The 25261-nt window shown below is 34.1% G+C and overlaps 1 protein-coding gene across 2 annotated transcripts; it reads right to left on the bottom strand.

Moving 5' to 3' along the window:
- Positions 1-468: 468 nt before the first annotated feature.
- LOC116352458 lies at positions 469-24038 on the bottom strand. Of its 2 annotated transcripts, none has more exons than XM_031785067.1 (6): positions 22139-24038; positions 10216-10571; positions 2821-3035; positions 2612-2744; positions 2169-2490; positions 469-1852 (listed from the first exon to the last, which is right to left on the bottom strand). In XM_031785067.1, exons 1-6 carry the CDS (start codon positions 22221-22223, stop codon positions 1461-1463), a joined length of 1503 nt encoding a protein of 500 aa, XP_031640927.1. In that variant the 5' UTR covers positions 22224-24038; the 3' UTR covers positions 469-1460. The 2 variants fall into 2 exon arrangements, with proteins under 2 accessions (XP_031640927.1, XP_031640928.1); XM_031785068.1 differs by having other exon boundaries at positions 469-1780; positions 22139-24034.
- Between the last annotated feature and the right edge of the window lie 1223 nt (positions 24039-25261).

The raw sequence follows: 25261 nt of genomic DNA on the forward strand, positions 1-25261 counted from the left end.
GCCAAACATTCTCTAGTCGATGTCACAACCAATACACTTACGCGCGTTAAAACTTTGAATGAGTCGGATACTCACCTGTCTGTGTTAGTTATACAACAATAAACACATGGTTGTATGAAGTCATTATGGTAGTTGTGTATTTGTAGTCAATTCAAAACTTTATAGCCACTTTTAAGCAATGCTTTTTTTTAAAGCGGTTAGTTTCTTCGCTAGCAAAAGCTTGCACAGAAGCACTGAACAGACGAATCATAAATACATGTTAATCGCTTTGCACTCAACTTGCACATTTATAGCTTTTCTTTACCTTATTTTTTATTTTAAAAGCAATTTTTTGGCTTAGCAATTGAAAAAATGATACAAACTTACACATATATTGTGTCATCTCAATGTGCCAAATTTAAATGGTTCTTGACAAATGTAAATGTCAGGTAGGTGAATGAAATAAGAAATAAAACATGCATAAAACGATTTAATTTGAATTATTTATTACTTATAAATGTAGTTCTTGTTTTTTTATTTTGTTGTCAATATCACATTTCATCGGAATTATGTATTGCATTGTGCCGTATTTTTTTTTTGTTTGTATACATTCATTTGCGAATCGTCTATTATAAATTCAAATTCTTTTAGCTTGTAAAATGACAAAAAAAAAATGGTGGAAGAAAAATTGAAGATCGAGTTGATTGATGAACAACCTATTTAAAAAAAAATTGAAATGACCCTTTTAAAGAAACAATTGTCTTCGTATTAGTTTATACATTTCAAAATTCAAACAGATAAATAAATCATTGATGTAGCCAAATTTACGGGAAGAAGTGCCAAAAAAAAATTCATTATAACTCTTCTGTCCTGGTTGCTTTCATCAAATTTTAAAGCTACTCAATAACTTGAACCGCGTCATGCATACCAATTCAAGCTTTTATATATATAGCACGCATTATAATGTTATCAATTTGAAATTGTTTCTCTCTTTTTTCATCGATTTTACGAAATAGACAAAGAATTCTTTTTAAACTTAAATTAATAAATAAAAAATAAAAATTGTCTACTGTCTACATTTCAACAGAGAGTTATTTGTTTAGTTTCTATAAATCTTTGATATTGCCATTGCTATTTGAATAAAAATTGCTGTATTTCTTTTGAATTTAAAAACAAAATCCATCCTGCCCACTTTACGTTTAAGTTTAATCAGTCAGTTTGTTTTGTTGTTTTTCATCGTCGTCGTTTTTTTCTCATTAATTATTATTTTATACAAGACATAACACACATCAGCGAAAGTGAGCGAGTGATATGCATTTAACACCAATCGAAATGGATCCATTTTCTATTCTATTTGGCGAGGTACTCAATTTTTTTTTAAATTGAGTACAGTTGCCATACTGTTTCGTTCGATTTGTATATCGAATTAAAGTCTAATTAAATAAAAAAAAATATAATCGTAATTTCTTTGTTTGTGATTTCTACGACGAAGAAGATGAGGGATAAGGTGTGGAGAAAGAGTTGGACGAAGATGGCAAAGACGGTGCTGATGCTTGCGGAACATTACTGTTGCTACCATTGGCAATGCTGTCGGATGTTGCACAAGCAGCACCAACATCTTGAATTGAAGTGTTTGATGTGTTGGCGGTCGTTGTTTGACCGGTGCTCGTTGATTCGGCATCATCATTTTTATTACCCGGAAATAGGGTTGCATACGATGGTGGCGGATCGATTTCATCATAGTTTGGCGGCAACGTTGTTTCCGGTTGTGTACCATTGTAATTCGCCGTTGAACTGCTGCCTGTAATTGTCGATATATTAGATGGATCTAATGTGGTTAAGAATGGCGTTTTATCGCTTTTACAACAACATTCTGAGTAAAAGAGAGAAAGAGAGAGAGAGAAATGCATAGGTTTTATTAGTGTTAGTTTGTTGTTTTTCGTTTGTTTTCGTTTTTCCCGAACATTTTTGATCAATTTGGTTAGAGAATTCCCAAGGATTGATTTTTCACATTTGAATGATTTTTCTTCTTTTCGATATTGATATCAAAATTGTGTTTGTCTTTTATGTATTGATCAAATATGTTTATACGCAAAGCAATGGGTGATGTTAGTGTGGATAGTGTGCCATAAAATCAAATAAAAATGGAATTGAAATGTTGTGAAAATGCTATGAAAACATGTCTTTACCCCAAAGTACACAGACTAAAAGGGCGCCACCACAAAGTAGCATGCCAAGAATCAAGTAACCCCATGGCCCATATTTTGATAAACCTCTCGACAGTGTGATGTGTCGATAGTGTTTTGTTGATGATTCCATCACAGAATCGTCAGGTGTGTCATCTTCGTTTGCATTATCAATGCTGTCATCGCCCTTATTCGATTTTCTGTGCATCGTTGATGTTGGTTTGGTTGGTGGTTTTGTTGGCATTATTGTCGTTGCTTCAGGAGGATATAATTTACTGAAAAATTCCTTCGAAATTTGTTGCCAAATACTCAATCCAAATGACGTCTAAAAATTGAATCATAAACAAATTAATACACAAAAGAAGATCATTAAGAAAATGGTAATAAATTAAACATTTTTGATTAATTGATAAATGTTTGTTTCTTTATTTAAAAAAACCACATACATTTGAATCGGCGAAACCACGCTTTTGCGCACACATAACTGGATCCTCATCGCTGTTGTATTCATCGCCCTCTGGACATTGTGCTATCCCATCACATACCAAACTCGATGAAACACAAAATAATGTTTCTTGCCTATTTAAACAACATTTAAAATAATATCAAATTTGATTCGAATCTGTATGAAAATTGCTTGCGATTGGATACGTACCCAAATTTAAGACATGGATGTTTTCCTTGATTACAATGATAGCCTTTGCCAAGCGTTGTAATGACCAATTTGTACTTGGGTGAATGGCGATTTGGTGTCCACGAAATGCGCAACAAACCTTCAGTTAAACGAACCATCTCTTTATTAATTCCATGCGCTTCCATTTTGCACGGATCCAATTTCCAGGCCGGTGTCAATGGATCTTTTCCCGTCATCTATGCACAAAAAAAAACGTAAATATACAATAGAATAACATTAATAATACAATTAACATATAAAAAAATGTCTAGAATTTTGCGTCAGCGCTATAACGTTAGGTTAGGCCAAAAAACAGTTGCTTTTGAAATGAGAAGATATGATAAAGGAAAGTTGATTCTAAACAGGATTTTGGAACGCGTAGCTAGTTTGACAACTTTGTTGAAAGTGTACTATTTCACCAAAAAAAAAAAACCAGACAAAAATGAAGCCGATTCAAAATATAAGTCGTATTTTCGGTGATCACATTGAGTCATTGTGCATGATGAATCTTGTACAACAGTTAAAAAAACTTCGAATGCAATATTGATATTGTGCGCCAATAAATGGTGGTTTTTATATTGTTCATAGGGTATGCTGGAAGATTCCAGTGAATCGGAAAATTCCAATTATTGTCCGTGACAATGTATCAATATAATTTACACGCGCTGAAAATTAGTACCGAAATTAACAACAACTAACAATCGATTCGATGACTAATCGATTCCAAATTGCAATTAAGAGATAAAAATCTCCACATCCAGTTAATAACTGAAGTCAATCATTAACCACTTATCGTTTATTGTTTTGACTAATTCAAAAACTAACCGAGATGACAAAAATTATTGCTTATTCGTGCAAAACAACTACCGAATTGCGTAACATTCGACTGAAAACGATACACACAGTCGCACGCGAGAAAAAAAAACAGAATTTAATTGAACAAACAATGTTCCGTCACGTAAAAAGGTGGCCAAAGCTATTAAAATTATTGTATACACATTCATATTTCTGTTGAATGCTAGACGATTGTTTTCTAAATCGTAATTAAGACCTGCTTGACATTATATATATATATATATGTAAAGTTGTAGTTTAACGCGAACGATACGTCAACGAACAAATGATCGCATTTTTTCCACATAAAATTTGGCATCTATTGGAAATAGAGATCTTGATCTTTCCTTCGGATCAAAACAATGAAAAAAAAAATCATGATGACGACCAGAAAAGATGACATTTATTTAGCTTCATACACACAATTTTTCATTATCCAAATAATTTTGCTCCTTTATTTTCTGTAGAGTGTTTTGGCGAATACTGATTTCGATATTGAGGCTGATATTTTGATCATCGCATTTTAAGTGAAATGCACGCAGAGTTTTCCCCCCATTGAAAGGTTGCATGAAGAAAATGTGTTTTCAAACCGATATCAATGTTTTTATGTAAAATATCGATGACGATTGTAGCAAACAACAGCAAAAATTGCTTACTTATTATTCAATGAATAATATCAATTCATTAAGTATTCGGTATTTTCGTCGTTGTCAACACCGCCACCGTTATTGTCATGCATTCACAAGCATATGTTCGCCGATGCCGTAACACGTTTGACCGAAGCGCACATGTATTAGTGAAATTAGCTTTAGATCTTGCGATCTCACTCTCAACTTTCTATGAACAATAAATTGATTTCGTGACAAGTTTTGTGTGAATGGCAAATGATCAAAAGCAAAAAAAACCGTCCATATCTTTTATACATATATAATATAACGCTTAAACGTTTTGTTGAGAGAAATTGTTGTTGTAATTATGCGATGGGTAAAGACTTTAGAAAATCATTTGAATTAATCAAATTATATTTGCGGCAGCGCCGGCGAGAACAATAATAATAATAATGAATGCACATTGTAATGATAATGTTGTTTGCACGATTCAAATCGATATTAATCGGATGAATTTGTTGTCAATCGATGTGATTTTCTATCTCTTTCTCTTTTCCATTTAACAATAATAATTAAGTGAACTTGGTTGCTTGCTGCTTGATATTAATTCAATATTATCACTGATTCTGTGTGCGGAGCTAGAAATCTGAGATTTCAAATTATTGTCGTCGATTGACTCATATGTTCATTGGAGCGTTTCATTTGTAGAGATGATCATTCAATTATTTGCAATGTGCGTCTTTTATTTTACAACCAGCTGGCGACAATCGACACTCAATACCCTGCTAATGATTTTCTTGCATTTTCGTTTTTTTTTTCATTTCGTTTTATGGCAATTTACTGAAAAAAGTTTTATTATCTATTGTGTTAACATTTAAATAGCTCCATTTGGTGTGGTCTTGTTGCACACACGCTCATGAATGAACCTCATAAATCTTGGAGAATTTCGAAAATGTTGCGGTCGAATGCAAAAAATCTGGAACGTTTCGGAATACCGATGATTGAACAAAAAGACACACACATACACACATCGGTGTGCTTGAGCTAATTTATGTTTAAAGAATAGAAATGCTTGCACATTAAATTGTGCGAACTCTGTGTGTACCACACCGACACAATGAAACAGTTTTATTGTCGTCTTGGTTGAACTCAACTTGAGTCACACACTCAATACACATTGTATGTTTTTGTTCGTTTCTTCGTTCATTTTCGCATTGTTTGTTTCTTTCACAAATACAGCTGAGACTTAGCTCAGCGTACACATAGTTTAAGAGCTTTATAGATAAAAAAAAGATCCAAACATCTCTGTATAGTATATTTCAACAATAAATGGACGGAAAGACCTTCAATTCATCGGCACTTTTGTCACTTTTTTTCTACTACTGCTGCGCTGGTGTCGTCCGCTTCGTTTTTAATACCTTTGCCATTATTGTTTAATACCTCTTTTACCAATTCGTGTTTGTTTTGATGTTTGGGCGCAGAGGAAATGGCGGGCAAACAAAAAAAAGACACATACACATCGAGAAACATGCTCGCACCAATACAAATTCGAATGAGAAGCGATCGTTGATCGAAGCGAATGAATAACTTGGCAACAAGTAAATCTATGATTCCGTATATGATCGCACCTTAAAATGCGCGCACAGATATCGAAGACAGCTTAAGGTTGTTGTTGTTGTCGTCAATTTTTTTTTGTGTTTTGGTTTGGTCGGCTTACGTGACTAGTCAGTTTTAATATGGAAGCTTTCAGCAAATATTGTTTATATTTCACACGCAATAATATTACGCAGAGATTCAGGCAAAACGACGGCGACCAATGACCAAAAACACCAACAACAACAAAATCACTTCAAATTTGTAGACATTTCTTGGCGGCGCCTTTTTATTAATAGACAAACATTGCATGAGATTCGAATTACTTTTCAAACGTTTTTTATGAGATTCGTAACGCTTTCCAAGCGTATGCAATGATCAAAAACAAAACATTTTCAACGAAATCACGAAATCAATCGCTTTGGACACACACACGCATGCTCACGATTGGAAGGGATTTTTTTGCTTTTTTTGTGCAAGATTTTTCATTCATTGACGGTCATTTTGAGTTGCGGTTCACTTGCATATCATATGTGTTTGTACTTGAATGGTTCCGAAATGTAGGTATGTCGGTCGCCATTCAATAATTGCATCGATTTTCTGAGACAGTCCATCGTACGAATCATTTCAATCGTTTCTCAATTCTCGTCATCATCGTCATGATAATTTATAATGGAATTTATTGCGTTGCACCTGGATTAACTCCTGTTTTTAACAAAAGAAAAAAAAATCCATGTCACAAGCAATGATTAATAGTCGACATTAATTGATTTCAAATCCACGTGTAATCGTTAAATTCAGTACCCGAGAGTACACACGCAAACATGGTTGATCGAAGTAAAATATGTCATGAGCACCTAGTGAATCGGTAATTCACACAAGGGCCATTACCACTATGGCTATCAAACACGAACAACAGATATACATACGCTGATATTAAGATTTGTTTTTTTTTTAAGAAAAATTCTTGAATAATTTCCAAAGACTGACTCTAATGATTGTATATTATGTATGTGCTCCTCTTCCCGCATAATCATGTGTAAAAGCAGGCGTGCTTGTGTTCTTTTTCCTATATTGTTATTTGATTAGAGTCTTTGGCGTCATTAAGTCATGCTCATGGTTTTTTTTAAATTTGATTCTTTGATGAATCGCTCTCCCGCTCGATTCTTTCCAATTGTATACTATTTCATAAATAAATGCACGAGACCATGAACAGAAAAAAAAAATCGTAACTACTTAATTTGTTCATAATATTATTAGCAAATCTTTGATAAATAATATGTACAAATTGGCAGTCTCTGTCTCTTCTCAGCGGCCCAGTGATTGCATTTATGATGACGCCGGTTCATTTGATTTCACGACATGGGCTAATTATAAACAGGCCAAACACACACAGAGAGAGAAGTCGCGCATGGCGATGGTTTTTGAGCGTGCGCGCAAATCGTTTCTTGTTTAATCGATGCATGTCTATTGATATTTGTGTATTTGACAGCAATTCAAGCGCATGCAGTCAATCGTGTCTCTCTGTGATGGTGATGGTGATGGTGGTGGTGAGGTGTCATGAACAAAAAAGACAGGACACGTTTGAGAATGGCCAATGCCCACATTTACGAACACCCATAATTCAGATGCATTGTATGCAACATTCTTCACATTCATCGGCCATATATTCTTAGAAAACCGGTTATTTTTAAGTTGTTTGTTTGTTGCTCTTAATAATATCTTTTTTTTCTCGTCTGCGCGCATTCAATCAAATTGAATTTCGTTTACACCAACCAGCCAGCCACATCAAAATCCAGTCTCGCATTCGAATCACAACACAAACTCACACTCACAACCACACAACTCATATGATTTCTCCAAGCACATACACTTTTTTCTCTCTTTCACTCTCTCTCTATCTCATTTTTTAATTATTTTTGCCAATTTGAAGAGAGATAGAAAAAAAAAAAACAAATCCATCGCATTTTATATGGTAATGAATTTGAAGCGAAACTCCTATTTTGCATTGTAATCGATTGTAAAATATTAAAAGTTGATAATCAAGTGTTTGTGTGCGTGTGTGCAATTGTGAATATGTGCAGGATAGAGACAGAGATGACCATTAAAAATTATTGCCCATTCGGTAAAATGGGCGATAAAAATCAATAGTAGAATGACTCGCGACAGTTACCGCGTTGCATATGCAAATATTCCATTTCTATTTATGACACAATATTAGACACAAAAATGTCAATGTAACTAATCAATTCTTTGTTTGTGATTCGTCCTCGTTGGAGAATGAACAAAATAAAAATCGTTTTTCGGACGGAAAAAGAGGAATGTAGAAATTATTTTTAGTTTTGCAAACAGTGATGAATAACATATAAATATTAAATATCTCATAAAAATGTCCGTTGAATACGTTTCTACAGTTTCATTCACTGATTGAAATCATTGTGAGTAAGCGCACCGCGTTACTTTTTTTTTGTGTATTTTGCTCGAGACGTGTCCATATAGTGCGCGCACGCGTCAGCGCATTCGCGATCCATATGCATACATGCATTGTTTGCGTCTCTCTACCTTGAAAACTCAACAATTTACTTACTTAGCCATGTGTTATTTTATCGCAATTTCTGCTCGTATAGCTTTCAAAATCTATGTCGAGATCAAATTTTCCGATATATAAACTCGGTATGTTAGAGGCAATAGCAACAAAAAAAATTGCGATCGTCAGCATGAAATAATTCTAACCCAAATGCCGTTTTCAGTAAAATTGTTTGTTTGTTTTTTAGTTTTTCGTTTCGTCGTGTATGTACATATAAACGTTGATGTTTGGTTGACGGGGCACACACTTTGTTTTCCGAATGCCAAATCTGGTTGTTAGATATAAATTTAAACGTAGTCGATCACTATCACAATAATGAATATTTTGTGTTCATTAACAATGAACATACATTGTCAATCAGTCAGCCAGTATCGATTACTGTACTGGAATTGACACTATACATACTCGCTATAAAAATATTACGCGGTTTATTTATTACTTCGAGTGTGTGCTTGAGGCAACAACAAATTTTTTTTTTGTTTAAATTGGGAAATAACTTATAATAAGCCAAAACGAAGGATTTTATTTTTCTGGTGTTAAACACATGCTGATCAATAAATCATATATGTCCATTCTGTATTAACAAAATCGTCCAAATCGTCCCATTCTAAAAATATATTCACACTTGAGTTTTATATCTTTTACTATTCCACATTTACATCGTGTACTCTCACTGTGAAAATAACGATCGTAGTAAACAATAACAAAAGCCAGACACACAAAAGGAAGACAAACAAACGTTTTAACATTGTGTACTTTGTGAAACGAGATATTTAAATATGCATTCATATTGTGATCTGTTTTGGATATTGTAGATTTACTTCTCATCTAAATCGACATTCAAATTACGCGTTACATGATCCGGACATTCGTGTATTGTTTATAAATGCGTAAATTATTGTTCTATTTAGATGAATGTTAGAAAAAGATGGAAAAATAAATTGATTTTGGTAATAAGTTAAGAAGTCTCTTTCATATCAATACGAAATAAAAAGGAAAAAAATTACGATGAGACGATGGTAAACAATTAAATTATGCGCACTAATTGCCGATTTATTTTTTGAAGTTTTATGGTAAATTTCAACTGAAATGATTAAACCATTGTCATTTGTGGTGAGCATCGCAATCATTCGACAAGCATGTATGAACAACTCATTAAAAACAGTATCTATGTATGTGTGATGGTTTCTTTTTCGATTGCATCACAAATAAAATTCTCATACAGCTAAATTTGTGATACGCTCATTGCCGTGTGAGCCAGTCTGCGGCCGTCTTACATCGCCCGAATGAACAACATTCAATCGAAATTCACAGAAGCACTCCAAAGCATCTACTTGCGTTGAACAAAGGCAGTGAGAGAAGAAAAAGAACAGACACACACAAGAGGCACTCATACACACGATTTACATTGGAGATAATTCTTAAAGAGGTGATGTGTTTTGTGTCACATACACCGTATCACAAACAGACAGGAAACAAGGTTTTGCACATAAAATGCGAACCGAAGATGAAACATATTAAATGCGCACATGTGGGAAAATGACTAAAAGATACAAGAAGGTAGATCTAGAGATGTTTATAGGTGACTATAAATTTATTTACATAAAACGATATTAAAAAAAAATATGCGCGCGTCCGGCACTCATACGATACGCGGAAAGAGTAGGCAATAAACATATTAAATAGACGCAGTATTTTTTTTTTAAAGAAGAAACAACAATAATTTCGAAAAACAAAAAATAATAAATAACTTACAATGTTCAATGGACACGTTGTTGTCTCGTTGAAAACATCAATTGACACACCTCCAATATTGGTATCAATATGACTGTTTGGATTTCTCATCTGTTTCGATTTGAATTTCAGCAATTTTACGATAAATCCATGCGGTTCGGGTGCTTTGAATATTCGCTTGCATGGTCCCAATTGGATGCGATTCGGTTCTAAATCCAATACAATGCTTGACTCTTTACCATTTACGCTGAGCACATGTTCGGTTTCAGCATAACATATCGATTGATGTGAGACTGTTTGTGATGATTTATAAATTGGTGACACTGTTATGGATGATAAACCAACTCCACCGGCCGATGTCATCACTGAATCACGAGCTACATTCACCGAATCAGCATTTAAATCAGATATGGAAAGGGAGAGACAATAAAAAATTTTGTTTTATATAGACAGGTTTTAATTAAAAGCGGAACAAAGTTAAATTCGCAAAATAGCGGAAATCAAGATCATTAAATGTGTGAATGTGGAAAATGGAGTTAAATTTTACGGTAAAAATCCTTGTACGCATTACCATGATTGTCAGTGAGCTTCTTTGTAAACGCTCATCGCTTTATTTTGGGTAATAAAGAATTAAATTTGATTTCGAGGTTTAAGGGCATTGCCATTGAAATGATGGCATGGAAGACAACACGAATCGAATCAATGACACAATGAACTCTCACTCGATCCACCCAAATCATTTACGTCATGTGTGGATCTACGGATTTCGAGTCATTTTTGGTTAAAACATAAAGCGTAGATAAACCACAACAAACCAAATGATGACTACCAATGACTCATTTTACTTTTATTTATTCGGTTTTTTTATATTATCATCGCAGAAAATCCACTAAATCCACCTATATATGCTTAAAGTACGATAGGTAGAGGGAGAGGCGAATTAATACCTTAAGTAGCTCTCTTTCGCTTTTTCTTAATTCCATTTATTGTGTATTTGTTTTAAAAATGAGCACGGATTTACCGTTGAAATGTCGAAATATGTCTATTGTCTGCACATTGAATCAGTTCTGTGACACACGCATATTCGGCTCATTTTACCCTCACTCATGTTTTTATTTTTCGATTGTTGTTTACTTGATATTTGTAATAACGAGAATGGGTCATAAAAGCGTTTTTGGACTCAAACCGATTGGTGCGGCTTAGAGACTGCGTACGGTGTATCTCTTATTTATCAGCAACTTGAAGTGTGATACAAAATGAAAGTTTTTTTTTCACTCATAATTTCTTTCACACATTTCGCGCCAAGTGAACCGTTTTGATGACTACTACTATGTCACTTGTTTACTCCAAGTTCGGTTCGCCATTCAATAAATATAGATAAATACCTATTTTTGGATCGAATATTGTGCTAAAAATAAACATTACATTGGAGAATATTGCTATTAGTCTTGCACCCGTATTTGCCGGTCATTCATACGTAGTATGTGTACGCGTGTGTATACTTGATTGACAAGTTTAATGGGCAAAAATAAACAACAGAAAAAGTGCGAGAGCAAACAAAAAAAAACTCACACATAACAAATTTCAGATCGACAACACACTTCAAATTGCACATATTGCACACGAATGTGATCGACTTGATTTTGCCAAATTGAGAAACGCATGCCGCGTTAATCGCACACATTCACCAAATTGCGTTGGAATTTTTTACTGGAATGCTTAGTTTGCAAAATCATTTCAATGCGCATTTCGTGCGCATCGATAAAGCCTTTGACAAGCGGAAGAGTTTTTCATTTCAATAAAATGCGACGATTTTTCTTTGTAACGAATCAACATCAACATTGTTTTGAAATTTAATGATGTTGAGCTGTTGAATTTCAATCATTGCAAAGTGCTATGAATCAGAATTGGTTTGCATCGCAAATCGACAAAAAAGTTGTATATTCAAATTGAAAACGTTACTTAATGCCTTTTTATGTTTTTTTTTTTCAAACCCGTAGAACTATTGATCAACCACCAGAAACGTATAGAAAACAAGTGGCCAAAGTATTGAAGTGTCGAGAAAAAAAAACTTGTTTTGCACGTTCTTTGAAAATAAAAACATTCTAAAAATGTATTTGAATGAATGATTTTCTCGTCTCTGTCGTCATCGTCATCAGTTTTTGCATTGCCGTTGTTCGAATTCAATTTGTATCACACTTGGAATCATCAAATATTCATTTTTTCATTTATTGATTGCGTTAAGTTCATGTCATGCGTTGCCTCCTAGGTTGCCGCATTCAATTAGATACAAAATGCTAAAATCATGTATACATCAAATCATCGCTAAACGATGATCTAAGAAGAAGCTAACGACTTCAATGTTGAAGTAAAACGATCGTTTCATTTAATAATCGAGTATTGCTGCATCAACGTTGTTTTCAGGGTGGTATATGCAAGAGGGGCGATATTATATTTCTATCGCCGGATAGAATATAAGCCGATATCAAACCATTTAAAATACGTGATAATTGATGATTTTTAATAGTGCGCGTCAGCTAATCGAATATTATTTATTAATCAATATTCAGTATTTGTATTCAGTGGCATATGCGAGTTAATGCAAAATATATTCATGCCGGAATAAGGTAAATGCACTTTGCGAAAAATGAAAATAAAGAGAAACACATGAAATTGGCAAATGCGCTGCGAAAATTAAATGCGAAACAATTTGTATGAATGAATGTGTGTGTTCTTGATTTAAATTCCTGTCACTTTTATTTGAAATTCTTTGCAAATGATTGAGCGCACATACGAATGAGAGAGTTCGCTCTCGAAATCAAAGCAAAAAACGAAAACCAAATATAATTATTACTTTTTTGCCGAAACATCACTTGGAGGGAAACATAAACGAAATCCAAAACGAAACATACATAAAACAGAACGTTAAATTATTATTCGAACGACAACCGAATTTGCTTTGCTAGACCCATTGAATTATCTATTTAGAATACTAATTTCATAAATATTACATCATGTTTTTTGTTTGTAATTTTGTTTCAATTTTGTCTATCGGAATCGATTGAATGAATTCAACTGATGCATGAAAGTGTCTAAGTGCGAATCGTTACAATTATTATCATTAGTTGTTTGTTTGTTTTTGGAATTGCTTGTCGATTCGGCGTGATCGTGATCGTGCATGAAACACAAATACTCATCATCGACATTCGTACACCTGAAATCGAGTTTTTGTCTCCAGGAGATATTACCATGTGCCAACGAAATTGAATTTGAACCGAACAAAAAGAATAAATGTGACGCACGAATCCGCGATAAAAATATTAAACTATTGTGTAAAAGGATGACGTTGAACAATTTTTGTCATTACCGGGTTTTGTTTCGGTAACAACAGACAACAAAAAATTGAATAGAAGAAAAAAACATGTGGCAAATATTATGATCGTTTATGTTTCTAGAAAGATAGAGTGAGAAATGGAGAAACAATTGCCATTTTTTCTTGTGTACGTCACATCATAAAATGTTTTGAATTGGAAAATTGGGAAAAGTAGAATGAAATTGGTTTGGTTGCACGCGTGGTCAAAGGGGAAAAATGCGAATTTAATCAAATTATTGGAAAGTCTTTCAAAAAGTATCATTTATTTACGCTGGCTTTTGATTTTTTTTTAGTTCAACCATTTTGGTCTCTTTTTCATCTCTTCTCCAGTTGATTCCGTTGTGCCGGTTACGTTCACTATATATAAACGGTATATGTATTTATGTTGCGATTGCAAGTGCGAGAGTGCGTGTCGCGCAATAATAAATTGGGCGCTTTTTTTATTTCAAAAAACGAAATTGGTTCGAATAAACAACAGAAAATAAAAGCAGAGCATGATGTTGTTGTAATTTGGTGAGAAACATTACTGAAAAATGAAATTGACACACAAATCCGTTCATTTACATCCGTGGCGTTTAATCGATTTGTAAATGTGCGACAAATTGGTTGAAATTTCCGTAATCCTATAGCAAAATGGTTGCGAGAGTGCAGATGCTCTGTTCCTAAGCGGAGATTGTGACGAAAAAAGCACATTCATTTTTTGATCATCACGTACACTTCCGTTGCACTCTTAATGTCGCACATTAAATATTTCCAGTTTTTTTTATTATCAATGGTTATTGGTCAACTTAATATATTCCGTTATTTGTATTTAACTGACGGTATTTCGTTTAGAATTGAAAAAAAAAAACATGCTACACGCATAATTAAATTAAATATTTCTTCTCTTAAACGAATGAATCAGTTTTTCTCGCGATTCCTCACTCGGATGCTGGAAAATTTTCCACATTTTTTTTCATCAAAATATTAAAATTTATCTGGTTTTAAGCTCGGAATTTTTTTTAGAAAGAAGCTGATAGAGAATACAAAACTGAACAAGTGAAGATAAATTAGCGAAAAAGATTGTAAAATTATTTTCTTTTTGGATTTTTGGGGAATCATGCGGCCACTCACTCATTGCTAATATCAACAAAAGATACAAATTTGACAGTAATAATGAGTATCTTTCAACCGAGTGATTGTTCCCATTTTTGGGTGACGAGCAGTTGATGCGGAAAGTGAAACCGTTATCACGACAACAATCTGAGTGTCTGCATGTTCCCTCTTTTGCAGTTGCTAATTTTTTTGTGTATTTATCTCATTAAACGTTGGCGCGTGTTCAAATAAAACTGGTTGTCCCTTCAATACTGCGATGTTATACGTATCTGTCGATTGTGTCTACAGTATTTTGAATACGATGCTGGCCTTTTGTATTTTCATCGTACAAACGTATAAATTACAGCAGCAATAAATCTCGATTTCGATCGATACACTTTTTTCGTCAATGGAAGATGCACACACATTCAGGAATAGACTGGAGGTTTTTTTCAATTTCAACTAATAAACTGAATACTGGTTTAGAAAATGATAGCTTTTTTTCTATTTCTATCCGTATCTCTTTTTTGAGACTCACAATATTACTTATGTACGTAGCTCTTCACTTATGCTTACCGCTTTGTTACATGCAAACCATTTTGTACTCTATATGTCGCATCTGGATGATTCTTTATTATTTTTGTTATTATTATGGCTGACAACAACATTTTTTTGCTCTTTTCATATCAGCTTCGAATCAAACAAGCTCAAAAAACCGTCAAACAAAGACCAAGTTGCGTTTTTCATTGAAGCCAGTCTACATTATTACAACTATTTGTTTTTTTTTCGTTCATTTTTCTTTCGCCAGTTGCATGATTTCCTTTTTAATTCAGTTGAACGTTTGATGGTTGCGGTAATGGACTCATTTAGATTGTCTCTCTCACAATATCGTACTGTGTGTGTGTTGTGAGATGTGAGAGTCGATGCGCTTACGTTTTGTATGCATCCAACACTTATACACATTGATGCAATATTACGGACGAAGCAATAGCAAAGTGGCTGCAAAAAGCTATTTTTAGAATAATTGATCAACAAAAAAGAAATATGTTCGTGTTTTATCTGTGTATTACGAATTTCCAGAGCGGTCGAGATGTGTTTAGCACTTGTTTGTGTTTCACAGTTTGGTAAAAGCCAGTTGAATGGTCTGACTCTTAATGTTGCTATAGTGTTAGTTGGTCTTTCTTATGTTGTTTTGTCGATTGATTTCTGTAACATTTGCCGTTGATGTTGGTTGTTGCTTGTGCTGGAAATTCAATGAGTTCGCATTAACTGTTAATGTTTATCGTTTCACTAGCGCATGTGATTTAGTCGTTAAAAGATTTCGAGTGACTTGCGTTGTTTTGCCGTGCATACACACATGCATATGATGATTTTCAAATATCTTTTTCTTTCATGTGGTCGATAATAATACAAGTTCTGTTTTGCGTACACCCAAATGCGCGATAAAAACGAGAAAGAAACCGATGACTCTGTGTTGTCTTAATTTAGCGGCAAATGAGTGCATTGAACGTTATACAAAAGATAGATACGTGGAATCAATTGCGCCACAGGTGATCTTATGGACGGTTTTAAATAACCACAAAACAGCAAAAATTGGACGCATGTATGAGTGCTTCCGTTTTTTTTATCAAACATATTCCACGCAGTCGAGAAAATGAAAAGAGAACAGATACACAATGATAACACCGCCATCATTAACATTGGCATGATGAGTGATAATGTTAAGTGTTCAACTTTTGTAATGAACAGATCATCACCCCATACTTCCGGTAGTAATTGCGCTCAATGACCAGAAGATTACAATTCCGGCCCATATTTTTTTTCTTTCGTTCGCTTTTATTCATGAATGCTGTCGCTTTTGTTTACCTGTCTAATTACTATAAAATAATTTACGCAAATGAGTTCACACTCACATGTAGCCTGTGTTATTTGTGAAAACAGCGGTGAAAAGCTTTCTCGTTAAATAAACACGATTTTGTTTTGTGGCATACACTTTTTTGCCGTTTACAAGGTTCATAATTTGAGCATGTAATTTGAGCAATTTGGCTTGAAAACTCTTTAAATTGAATTTTTTTGGTCATTTTGTGTATAGATGACATTTTTTATACACCAGTGACTGGACGACAATGTAATAATTGCCATTAATTAATGTTCAAGCAATTTTATAATCGATCAATTCAATGACACTTCAAATACAACATACGTGAAGTATTGATCACAAAGATCAGAAATCACAGTAACTAATAGTGACACTTCGAACTTTGTGCTTAGTCACATTTGAAAAAAAAACACACGCACTGAAATGAGAATGGAAATCAAACAATGCCAAGCACAATTGAGTAAGAGAAAAAAACAAGACACCAACATTACAACCAATTCAAATCGAAGATAAACTGAAAATCGAATGCCAAGTTCAGGGTTAATACCGTATGGAATGAAATTTTACCGAAACTAAGAGGTTGAAAATTAAACGCTACAATTGTTTTGAGCACCGCAGCAGCACGGCAATTCATGACAACATAAACCAACTCTTTGGACCAAAAGTGGGCGCGCGCGCGTCTTCGATCAATTCCATTTTAATTGAATTAAAGTTAACGACAGAATGAGCGATAGAGAGCGAACGAGGATAGCAAGAGATGTGAAAACAAATTTGAAACGGTTGAACAATGATTAAATTAGTCATTCGCGTGCTCAACGGACAAATGATTATTGACATAAAGTTTGCAGTTTTGAATGCTTAAGTTAATTTTGCAACCACATGATCTGACACCAATCGCATAAATTCTAACACACAACAACCGATCACATGCGCGTATTTTTGCTAGCACCGAAAATCGCGCGCGGTTGCAGCAACTGGTGCTGTGTTTTTGTTGCTTTGCGAGTGAGAGTGTCTAAGACATAATTTCAAACAAAATCATTACGTTAAATAAAATAAATGTAAGGTCTATTCACAAAGGTCAAACACAATGAACCTCTTTAATTGGCTATAATTTTAGTGAGTGTTTTCCATTTACATTTTATGTGTTTTCGGTGTGTGTACTACATATTGTCACTGGCCATTTGGACACGTTAAAATATTGAATAAGAGCCATTCATTGCGAGGAAGAGAGAAAATGATCAATGTAACAATGATCGCTGTCAACAACAAATGGAAAACAAAAACAATCTTAAAAACGTGTACTTAAAAGCTTTTGTTTTGGTTTTTTTTTTCTTCGCCTGGTGACCACCATCAAACGACTAATTTAACTACCTTGAATGCAAGTCAATTATGCCATTTGAAAACAATGGGCGCTGAACGATAAGTGGCCAGCACTGCACACTGTCACAATGGATCGGCGATGACATTATGATTGAATCGATCCCATATGAAATCATAAATAAATGAAATTGAGATTGCTCCGAAATTGTTATATTTACGAATTAATCATAATTATCTCTCTCAAGACTATGTCCAAAGGTCACTCTCATTCGCTCACACAATTCATGCACTTCAAAAATAATGGAATAGACCAAATGTGTGTGTGACAATATTGTTACAATTAGTTGAAGTAAAATTTCTTTAAGTCACCGCCAACAAGCAATTTTTTTTTAAATATTAGAAACACTACCTCAATGTGTAACGATGTAATTGTTTGTCGTTCATTGATTATAAGCGATATCGATTAAACTGACCTGTATACTTCGATCGAATAAAACTGGAAATAAAAAACGAATGGCAAACAAATGAATTTATGAATCGAGAACAAATGATGGGTGCGCTTGTGCGTGTGTATGGCCCCCCCGGAAAAGTAGCCGTTTATTCAAAATCGCTCGACAATATGCGCCAAAACTTCAATATCGAATGTAGAATTTGGTTACGCAATTGTCATAAAGCAAATATTTTCCTACTTATTGCAATTGAATCGTAATCGTATGTGAATTGTCGTTCGAATGCCGATTTTTGTGTCTCTTCACATAACCGAACGTTCACAGCAGTCATTGTTTTGAACATTTGCAATTGTAATTATGCAATCGGTATGCAAAAAAGCAGCAGAATAACAACAAAAGCGCCCGCTTCCAGCAGTTAATGTGGTTCATCTGTTTCGTGTATCGTACACAAAGAGTATTGAAGCGATTCAGTTTCGAATACTTTTCTTTGGCAATACATTAAAGGCAAATAGCTTTATTTTTCTCTTCATCATTCACGTGTGACGAATACGCCGGGATGTTAGAAATGGATCAACGACGAGTATGCGTAAACAAACAAACCAAACTGGAATGATTACTGACGCATATATAAATCAACGGCACATCGTGCCCAATTTGTGTCAATTGATGATGATAGATTCATTTTGCCGTTCCATTGACTCATTTTTGTTATTCATCTTATGTTGAAATTTATAGCTTGGATGTGTCTAACGGATGCACATGACGCGAAAACCATCGAGATAAAGCAAAATTCATAAATTTTGAATGATAAACACCGACCCATCAAAAAGACGATTTCATACCGGATTTGCTGGGAAATACCAATTCATTATAGCTGTGTTTTTTTGGCAGAACATATAAATTTGATATAATACTCGTTATGCACATCGGCTTTGTTTACACAGTCCAAAAAGCGCCTTTTTTCGATAAATAACAAAAAAAAACGCTTGAAATTACTATTATTGAACTGAATGATATGAAGCGACATACAATTTGGGCGCTGTCTCTTTATAATTGCTGTTGGCAACTTGGCACGTTTGCAATCGATCAAAATTCACATTCACATTATTCGATAAGCAAAGCAACGCCATTCGTACACACAAGCGATATGAAAAATTAATAAAGCGAAAGTCAAAGCGGAACCATTTGTTTGCATCGTTCGTCATGGAATTATGTAGTATATTTGTGAAACATATATTCCACGCTTCTCAAAAACATCCAAATCAAGTTCGAAGCACACAAATAAAAGATAGACAAAAGAAAAGAGCAACACAATACCATCGAACGCATGTCGTGGCTAAATGTGTTCGAATTAAATGAGAAAAAAAAAACCTTTTGAAATGCAGCATTTCATTTGCCCTCGTGTGATTTGAATCGCGAGCATTTCTGCTAACAGCACTCCATAAAATGTCTATTTTTAGTGGAAATATCATTTCAATCGGTAGCAATTTTGTTTTGTATTTCATTTGTGCAAATGCAATAATGTTTAATGTGTGTATTTAAACGCATGACACGAATGAGAGCAAGGATGATGATATCACATGTATGCATGTATCCGATTTTTAATTTTTTTTTTTTCGTTCGTTTACTTTTTTGGCTTTCAATGAATGAGAATCATCATTATGAAAATGATGTAAAGCAGAAAATGAAAAATGCGTCTCAATTAAAAATCAACACTAAACCCACCGCAAACATGAGAAAAATGGCTATGCAACTATGTTAAGTTGGAAAGAGAAACACAAAAAAAAACATAGGCTGTGTTCTCTTAATGCGAGATGTTAGGTTGCTTTTTATTCTTCTTTTTCGTCTTCAATTCAGAGTAATCGCGATGTGGTTTCGTTTGGTGCCAAGCTTACGAAAAAAATTTTTATTGCACCGTTACAATTTGCTGTTTGGTTGTTGATCGTCGTTTACTTTATTGCGGCCGTTCTTTCGCTCTATTTTGAGGTATATTTCGGTATTCATTGGTGCATTATGCATCGTATTTTATTTATTTCAATCACATGCGCTGCGAAAAACAGAGAACAACGGTATCTTGGTGCACCTAGACCATGCAGGTTTTAACACTCATTAAGTTTTCGGCTTCGAAACAGGTGTGCGTCAACAGCAGAAGCATTCAGCATGAATATTTCTGATTTCTATCAATTTAAACGACTCGCGCACAAATTCGACGCAAAATGCAAAGGAAAAAAAACATTTCCACAAATTTGCACTGGATATGTGTATAACTATGAAATTTGTGCTTATTATACACAATTTTTTTGTTGTTGGAGGGATTCTTTCTTCGGTCTCTTAAGATCGGCATACAGAACAAATAAGCAATTTAATGATGATTATAATTTGGCAGTTCTCTTGACAACGACATCTCGATACGTATCTATTTCAAGCGATTGAGAGAATGAAAGTACACATAAATCGGTGTTCAGCTGATTTCAGTGCTGTGATCGTCGCCGTGTAGCGTAACAAATGCCAAACATTTTTTTCAAGTCACCGGTTTACTGATGTAGAAAATTTGGAACTGAAAAATGCACGCTCAGCTCAAACTGTGCAATCCAACAACTTATATCGTTGAACGAGAGAAACGAAGAAGTAGACGAACAAATGAATTTATTTAAATCAGTCGATTTATACGATACATATGAAATCGGTCAATAAAATTCGACATTGGAGTATGCGATTAAAAGTACGATCAAAAAACGTAAGAACTGGTACATTCTTTATCTTCAACCACTATTATTAGTATGGATTTGTTGGTTTTTTCTTTTATTCCTCTACTTTATATATCTACATGAAAAATTTCCATGATCATCAAACTGATTGCAATCGTTTGATTGCCGAGTTCAAAATAGCATTTTGCCATTTAACAAAGACAACAATTCATTTTTTTCTACCTCTCGATATACACGTATACATATATCTCTGTGTCTCAGCTCTATTCGTGGTATCGTTTAAATAGACATGAGAAAGGTTTTTTTGCGGAGGTTTTTTTCTCCTTCATGTGTGTAGATTTGTTCTATTGATGTGTATTTGAACAGTTTCTTTAGAACATGATTCATTCTTCTTCTTTTTTAATTGAGCTTACAGTGATTCTTTGTATATTATTCGATCGAACGAAAAAAACAACAACAACAACATCAAATCAACAAAAACCGTTTTTACGGTACTTTTTCATTATTCGCGCGGTGTACGAAAAAAAAAGTGTTACACATTAATTCCGTCGAGATAAGATGGACTGTTGACCGTTTTTTTTATATAGGCAAATTTGTCTGATTTGGCGAATGTAATTGGACATAATCTATTACACGATTCATTGCTGTCTCGCTTCCACTTTGTGCGTCTCTTTCTCATTGGCAAAAGACAGAAAAGTAATTGCCATTCATTCGAAATGTGAAATGTAAACGTCCAAAAAAGAAAATATACAGAAAAGAAAAATAAATATATCGTATTGCCTCGTTTCATTCGATTTCGATACGGAGTGTCATAGAATAATTCAAATGAATTGAAATAAATACGCGAACGTGCAAAACATGCGTCACCAATGTGAAACGGTATAGAAAGTAGCGAGCAACAGGTGTTTATCGTTCAAGCAACGGCGACTGCGACAACAACAAAAACTGAATCATATAACAAGTGCGACGGGTAACTTTTTTTTTATTTGCTAATGCATATTTATTGAATTGATGATTTTTTTCTGTCAAACTGCTGTTCTCTCAACCATTGAAATTTTATAATATGGAACTTCGACGGTGGACTGTCAAATTTGAATTGAAAATGAAGAAGAAGAAAAACCTATAGATATGTGATACTTACTTGAGTGCAATGATGCACAGTAAATCAGCTGCACGGACAATGTGAAAATAGACCAATGGACGACTAATAATTTATAGTGAATCATGTTGATGATGTGTGTGCATATATGTTGAACAACGTTCGGTTTGAGTGTATATGTCTGCTTCGGCTGTTATCGGCTATAAATCTTTGTGTTTCGATGAGAATCGCTTTGGCTATGTGTCACTAAAGCAGTCGTTGGTTTTCATCAATTCGTACTGTGCAGCACTTAGTAAATGCAGAATTTTCTCTTAAATACAAATGGTAAATTTTACCGCAGTTTACGATTCACTTATTATTTGTTTTTAATGTCAATGTTTGAACGTGTTTTTGGTCTGTGCATTTACCGTTATCACTGTTTTGGTTACTTCAATGTCCATTCCGGCTACACCAAAACATGTATACTTTACAGTGGCAACTTGGTTCAAGACACGACCATAAAATGTTCTTTTGTATTTTTTCGAGTTCTTTTTTATTTTTGGCCTTTTATGTTTCGGATCTTTTCTTTTCTTTGCTTTTTTATTTACAAGTGATATGTCTTTACTTATTTCGCCTAGGCGTCGTTTGTTTGTAGCAAAAGAAGTCTTTTTTTCTGATTATTCAGCTGTAATACTGTTAAGGTAGTTGTTCTTCTTTTTTCGGTCTTCGATAAAAAAAAACACACACAACAAATTAAACGCGTACCAACGCTTTAATTAAATAGCTTTATTAAATCGTGTCGATGACAACAAATTCGAACTGAGAGAGTTGTAATCGGTAAAATGGACTATGATGCTTTTGTTAATTTCATTCGAATTGACAGCAATTGTTTGGCACGATCTTCTTTCACAATCAAACGATGTATACTATTCCATGCGATACGATTTGTTTACTGCTCTTTGACATATGTTCGCACTCATTCACTCTGGTATTTTTCTCAGACGAATCGTCCCCTTTGTCACATACGGCAAAACATGTGGTCATTAAAATCGTTTTATGATCCATACACCATATTGACTTTTATTGAATATATTGTATTTGTAAGTTACAATCGTCTTTGCTTATTATTGTTCAATTGTCAAGTCTCGATTCGACTCTTTCGATCCACAATGCAATTCGACTTAATTTACACACAGGCACAATGTAAAACTATGTTTATTTGAATGGATATTAAATGATTGTTGTTTATTTTTTATTATTTTTCGTCGCACGCATACACTCAATGGCAATGCTTTCAATTGATCATAATTATTCGATTTGCATCGGAATGGTTTTTGGCTTGTACTATGACGGTTCTCTCTGCACGTTTTTACACACAACAAATCATACGCAATATCAAAAATCGTTATTATTTTTAGAATATGTATTTTTGTTATCTTCTCTAATTGAAACTCGAAACGAAAAATTAATTGGAAATATTTCATTCACTATCAATCACAATCGGCTTTGATTTGTTATTATTGTCGATTTTTTCGCCAATTTTGATGCATACATTTCATTATCAATTATTGAGGGGAGGGAGGTTTCATTCGATATATCTATTCTATATCGATGACACAATTACTCTCGTTTGTACACTTTGAAACAACAAGATTGTTTTGCTTGCAGAAAGACAAATTGTACTCAAAACAATGGAGTTTAAGATGTTGTTGATTTGTTGTCAGATTTCCAGATGACTTTTATACCGTCTTTTTGTACTGTTGTCATGCGATCGTCAATTGAAAATCCCACATCTAACACAGCATTTACGACCAATATGACTTCATAATGACACATTTGCGCTACATCAATTCCAACAAATTTTGTTCTGAATATTCGAGTCAAATTTTTTTTACAGCATTCTTGTACACAGTGCTTGCACAACGTTCCAAAACATCTCAAAAAAAAAAAACAAAAAAATTTCTCATTCACTTTCCAAACGAAAATAATAAAAACAAAATAAAAAAAAACTTTCTGAATTTGAGCACTTGAACTGAGAAATGATATTTGTAATGCTCCGATAAACCAACACAATTTTAATCGTAACTTTTTTTATTTTTGTTGCTTCGACCGGAGCGCATTTGTTTTGTATTTTTGATGGCTTATTGCACGATTTACACTTGAAACTTTATAGTGTTTCTATCAATATTTGTTGTTTTGGCTGAACTCCTTCTGTCGACAGATGTTTGGATTTTAAAAACTGTGCTTGCTCTCTTGTCCAACCCTTCTTCTCTTTTCGTTTTTTTTCTCGCTCATTAATATTTCTGATAAAATAATAAAAAAAACACACCACAGCCACGGTCGTCATTCGTACCGCACAAGACTTTTTTTTTTTTAAAAAAAAAAGCAGCCAACGAGAGACGAACTGTTTATGCGACCAACTGTTTGTACGCTTGTTTGTATTATGAACTACTGCAGCGGTGAAATGATCGTTTAAAGTGTGGCTTTGTGAATCAAGCATGCTTGCAAATTACGCGACGCAAACACTAGGCGCGCACACGCGCCATCTCGTTTTGTGTTGTTCATTGTGTCGATGTGAACGCAATACGCTGATCGGGCATCGACGCCACCGCCGCATCGTTAGTCTCCACCACATACACTTTATGATGGGCGATATTGGTTTGCTCAAATGTTGCAAATGTATCGATATATGTCAACGCACCATCGCAAATTCTTCTTTTGTTTTTGCAAACAAATCTTTTTGTGGTTTTTGAAATTAAATGATTTTCTTTCCCTGTTCATCACGATTTTTTTTTCGTTTTGCTCAAGATTTTATGTATAAATCAAATTTGTTCGGGGAAAATATTTCGAAATTACTCAAATCAAACGAATATGAAAAAAGATTTCGTTTTTTAAAAACGAAGTTTTTGGTATTGATAACTGGTCATGACTGTTTTTATAAATTCTGCGAAATAGTCTCTTGGTTTTTCATACATACATAATGCGGCATATTTGGTATAAATAAGTTTCAAATCTTGATCTTTCGATGAACAAAAACTGGTTGTCGTTCGAATTGTTGAATATGACCAGCTTACGCCATCTATCGGTGTATTGCTGAATCTGTGCCTGTGACGCGAACTTTCGGATGTGAAACAAATGTGCAAATCAACAGACTCAAATAATAATAGTCAATGTTCAGAGTTGTTT

The sequence above is a fragment of the Contarinia nasturtii genome, unplaced genomic scaffold (assembly GCF_009176525.2).
Source record: "Contarinia nasturtii isolate CC-2019 unplaced genomic scaffold, AAFC_CNas_1.1 Cnas_scaffold_187, whole genome shotgun sequence".
NCBI lineage: Eukaryota > Metazoa > Arthropoda > Insecta > Diptera > Cecidomyiidae > Contarinia > Contarinia nasturtii.

What these genes read in the sequence shown, in the direction of transcription:
- LOC116352458 (XM_031785067.1), bottom strand. Translation starts at nt 22,223, where the DNA reads ATGATTCACTATAAATTATTAGTCGTCCATTGGTCTATTTTCACATTG. An exon ending in CAACGTGTCCATTGAACATT is followed by an intron (nt 3,036 to 10,215) that starts GTAAGTTATTTA and finishes TTTTGTGCATAG; the next exon opens with ATGACGGGAAAAGATCCATT. An exon ending in GTGGTTTCGCCGATTCAAAT is followed by an intron (nt 2,491 to 2,611) that starts GTATGTGGTTTT and finishes TTCAATTTTTAG; the next exon opens with ACGTCATTTGGATTGAGTAT.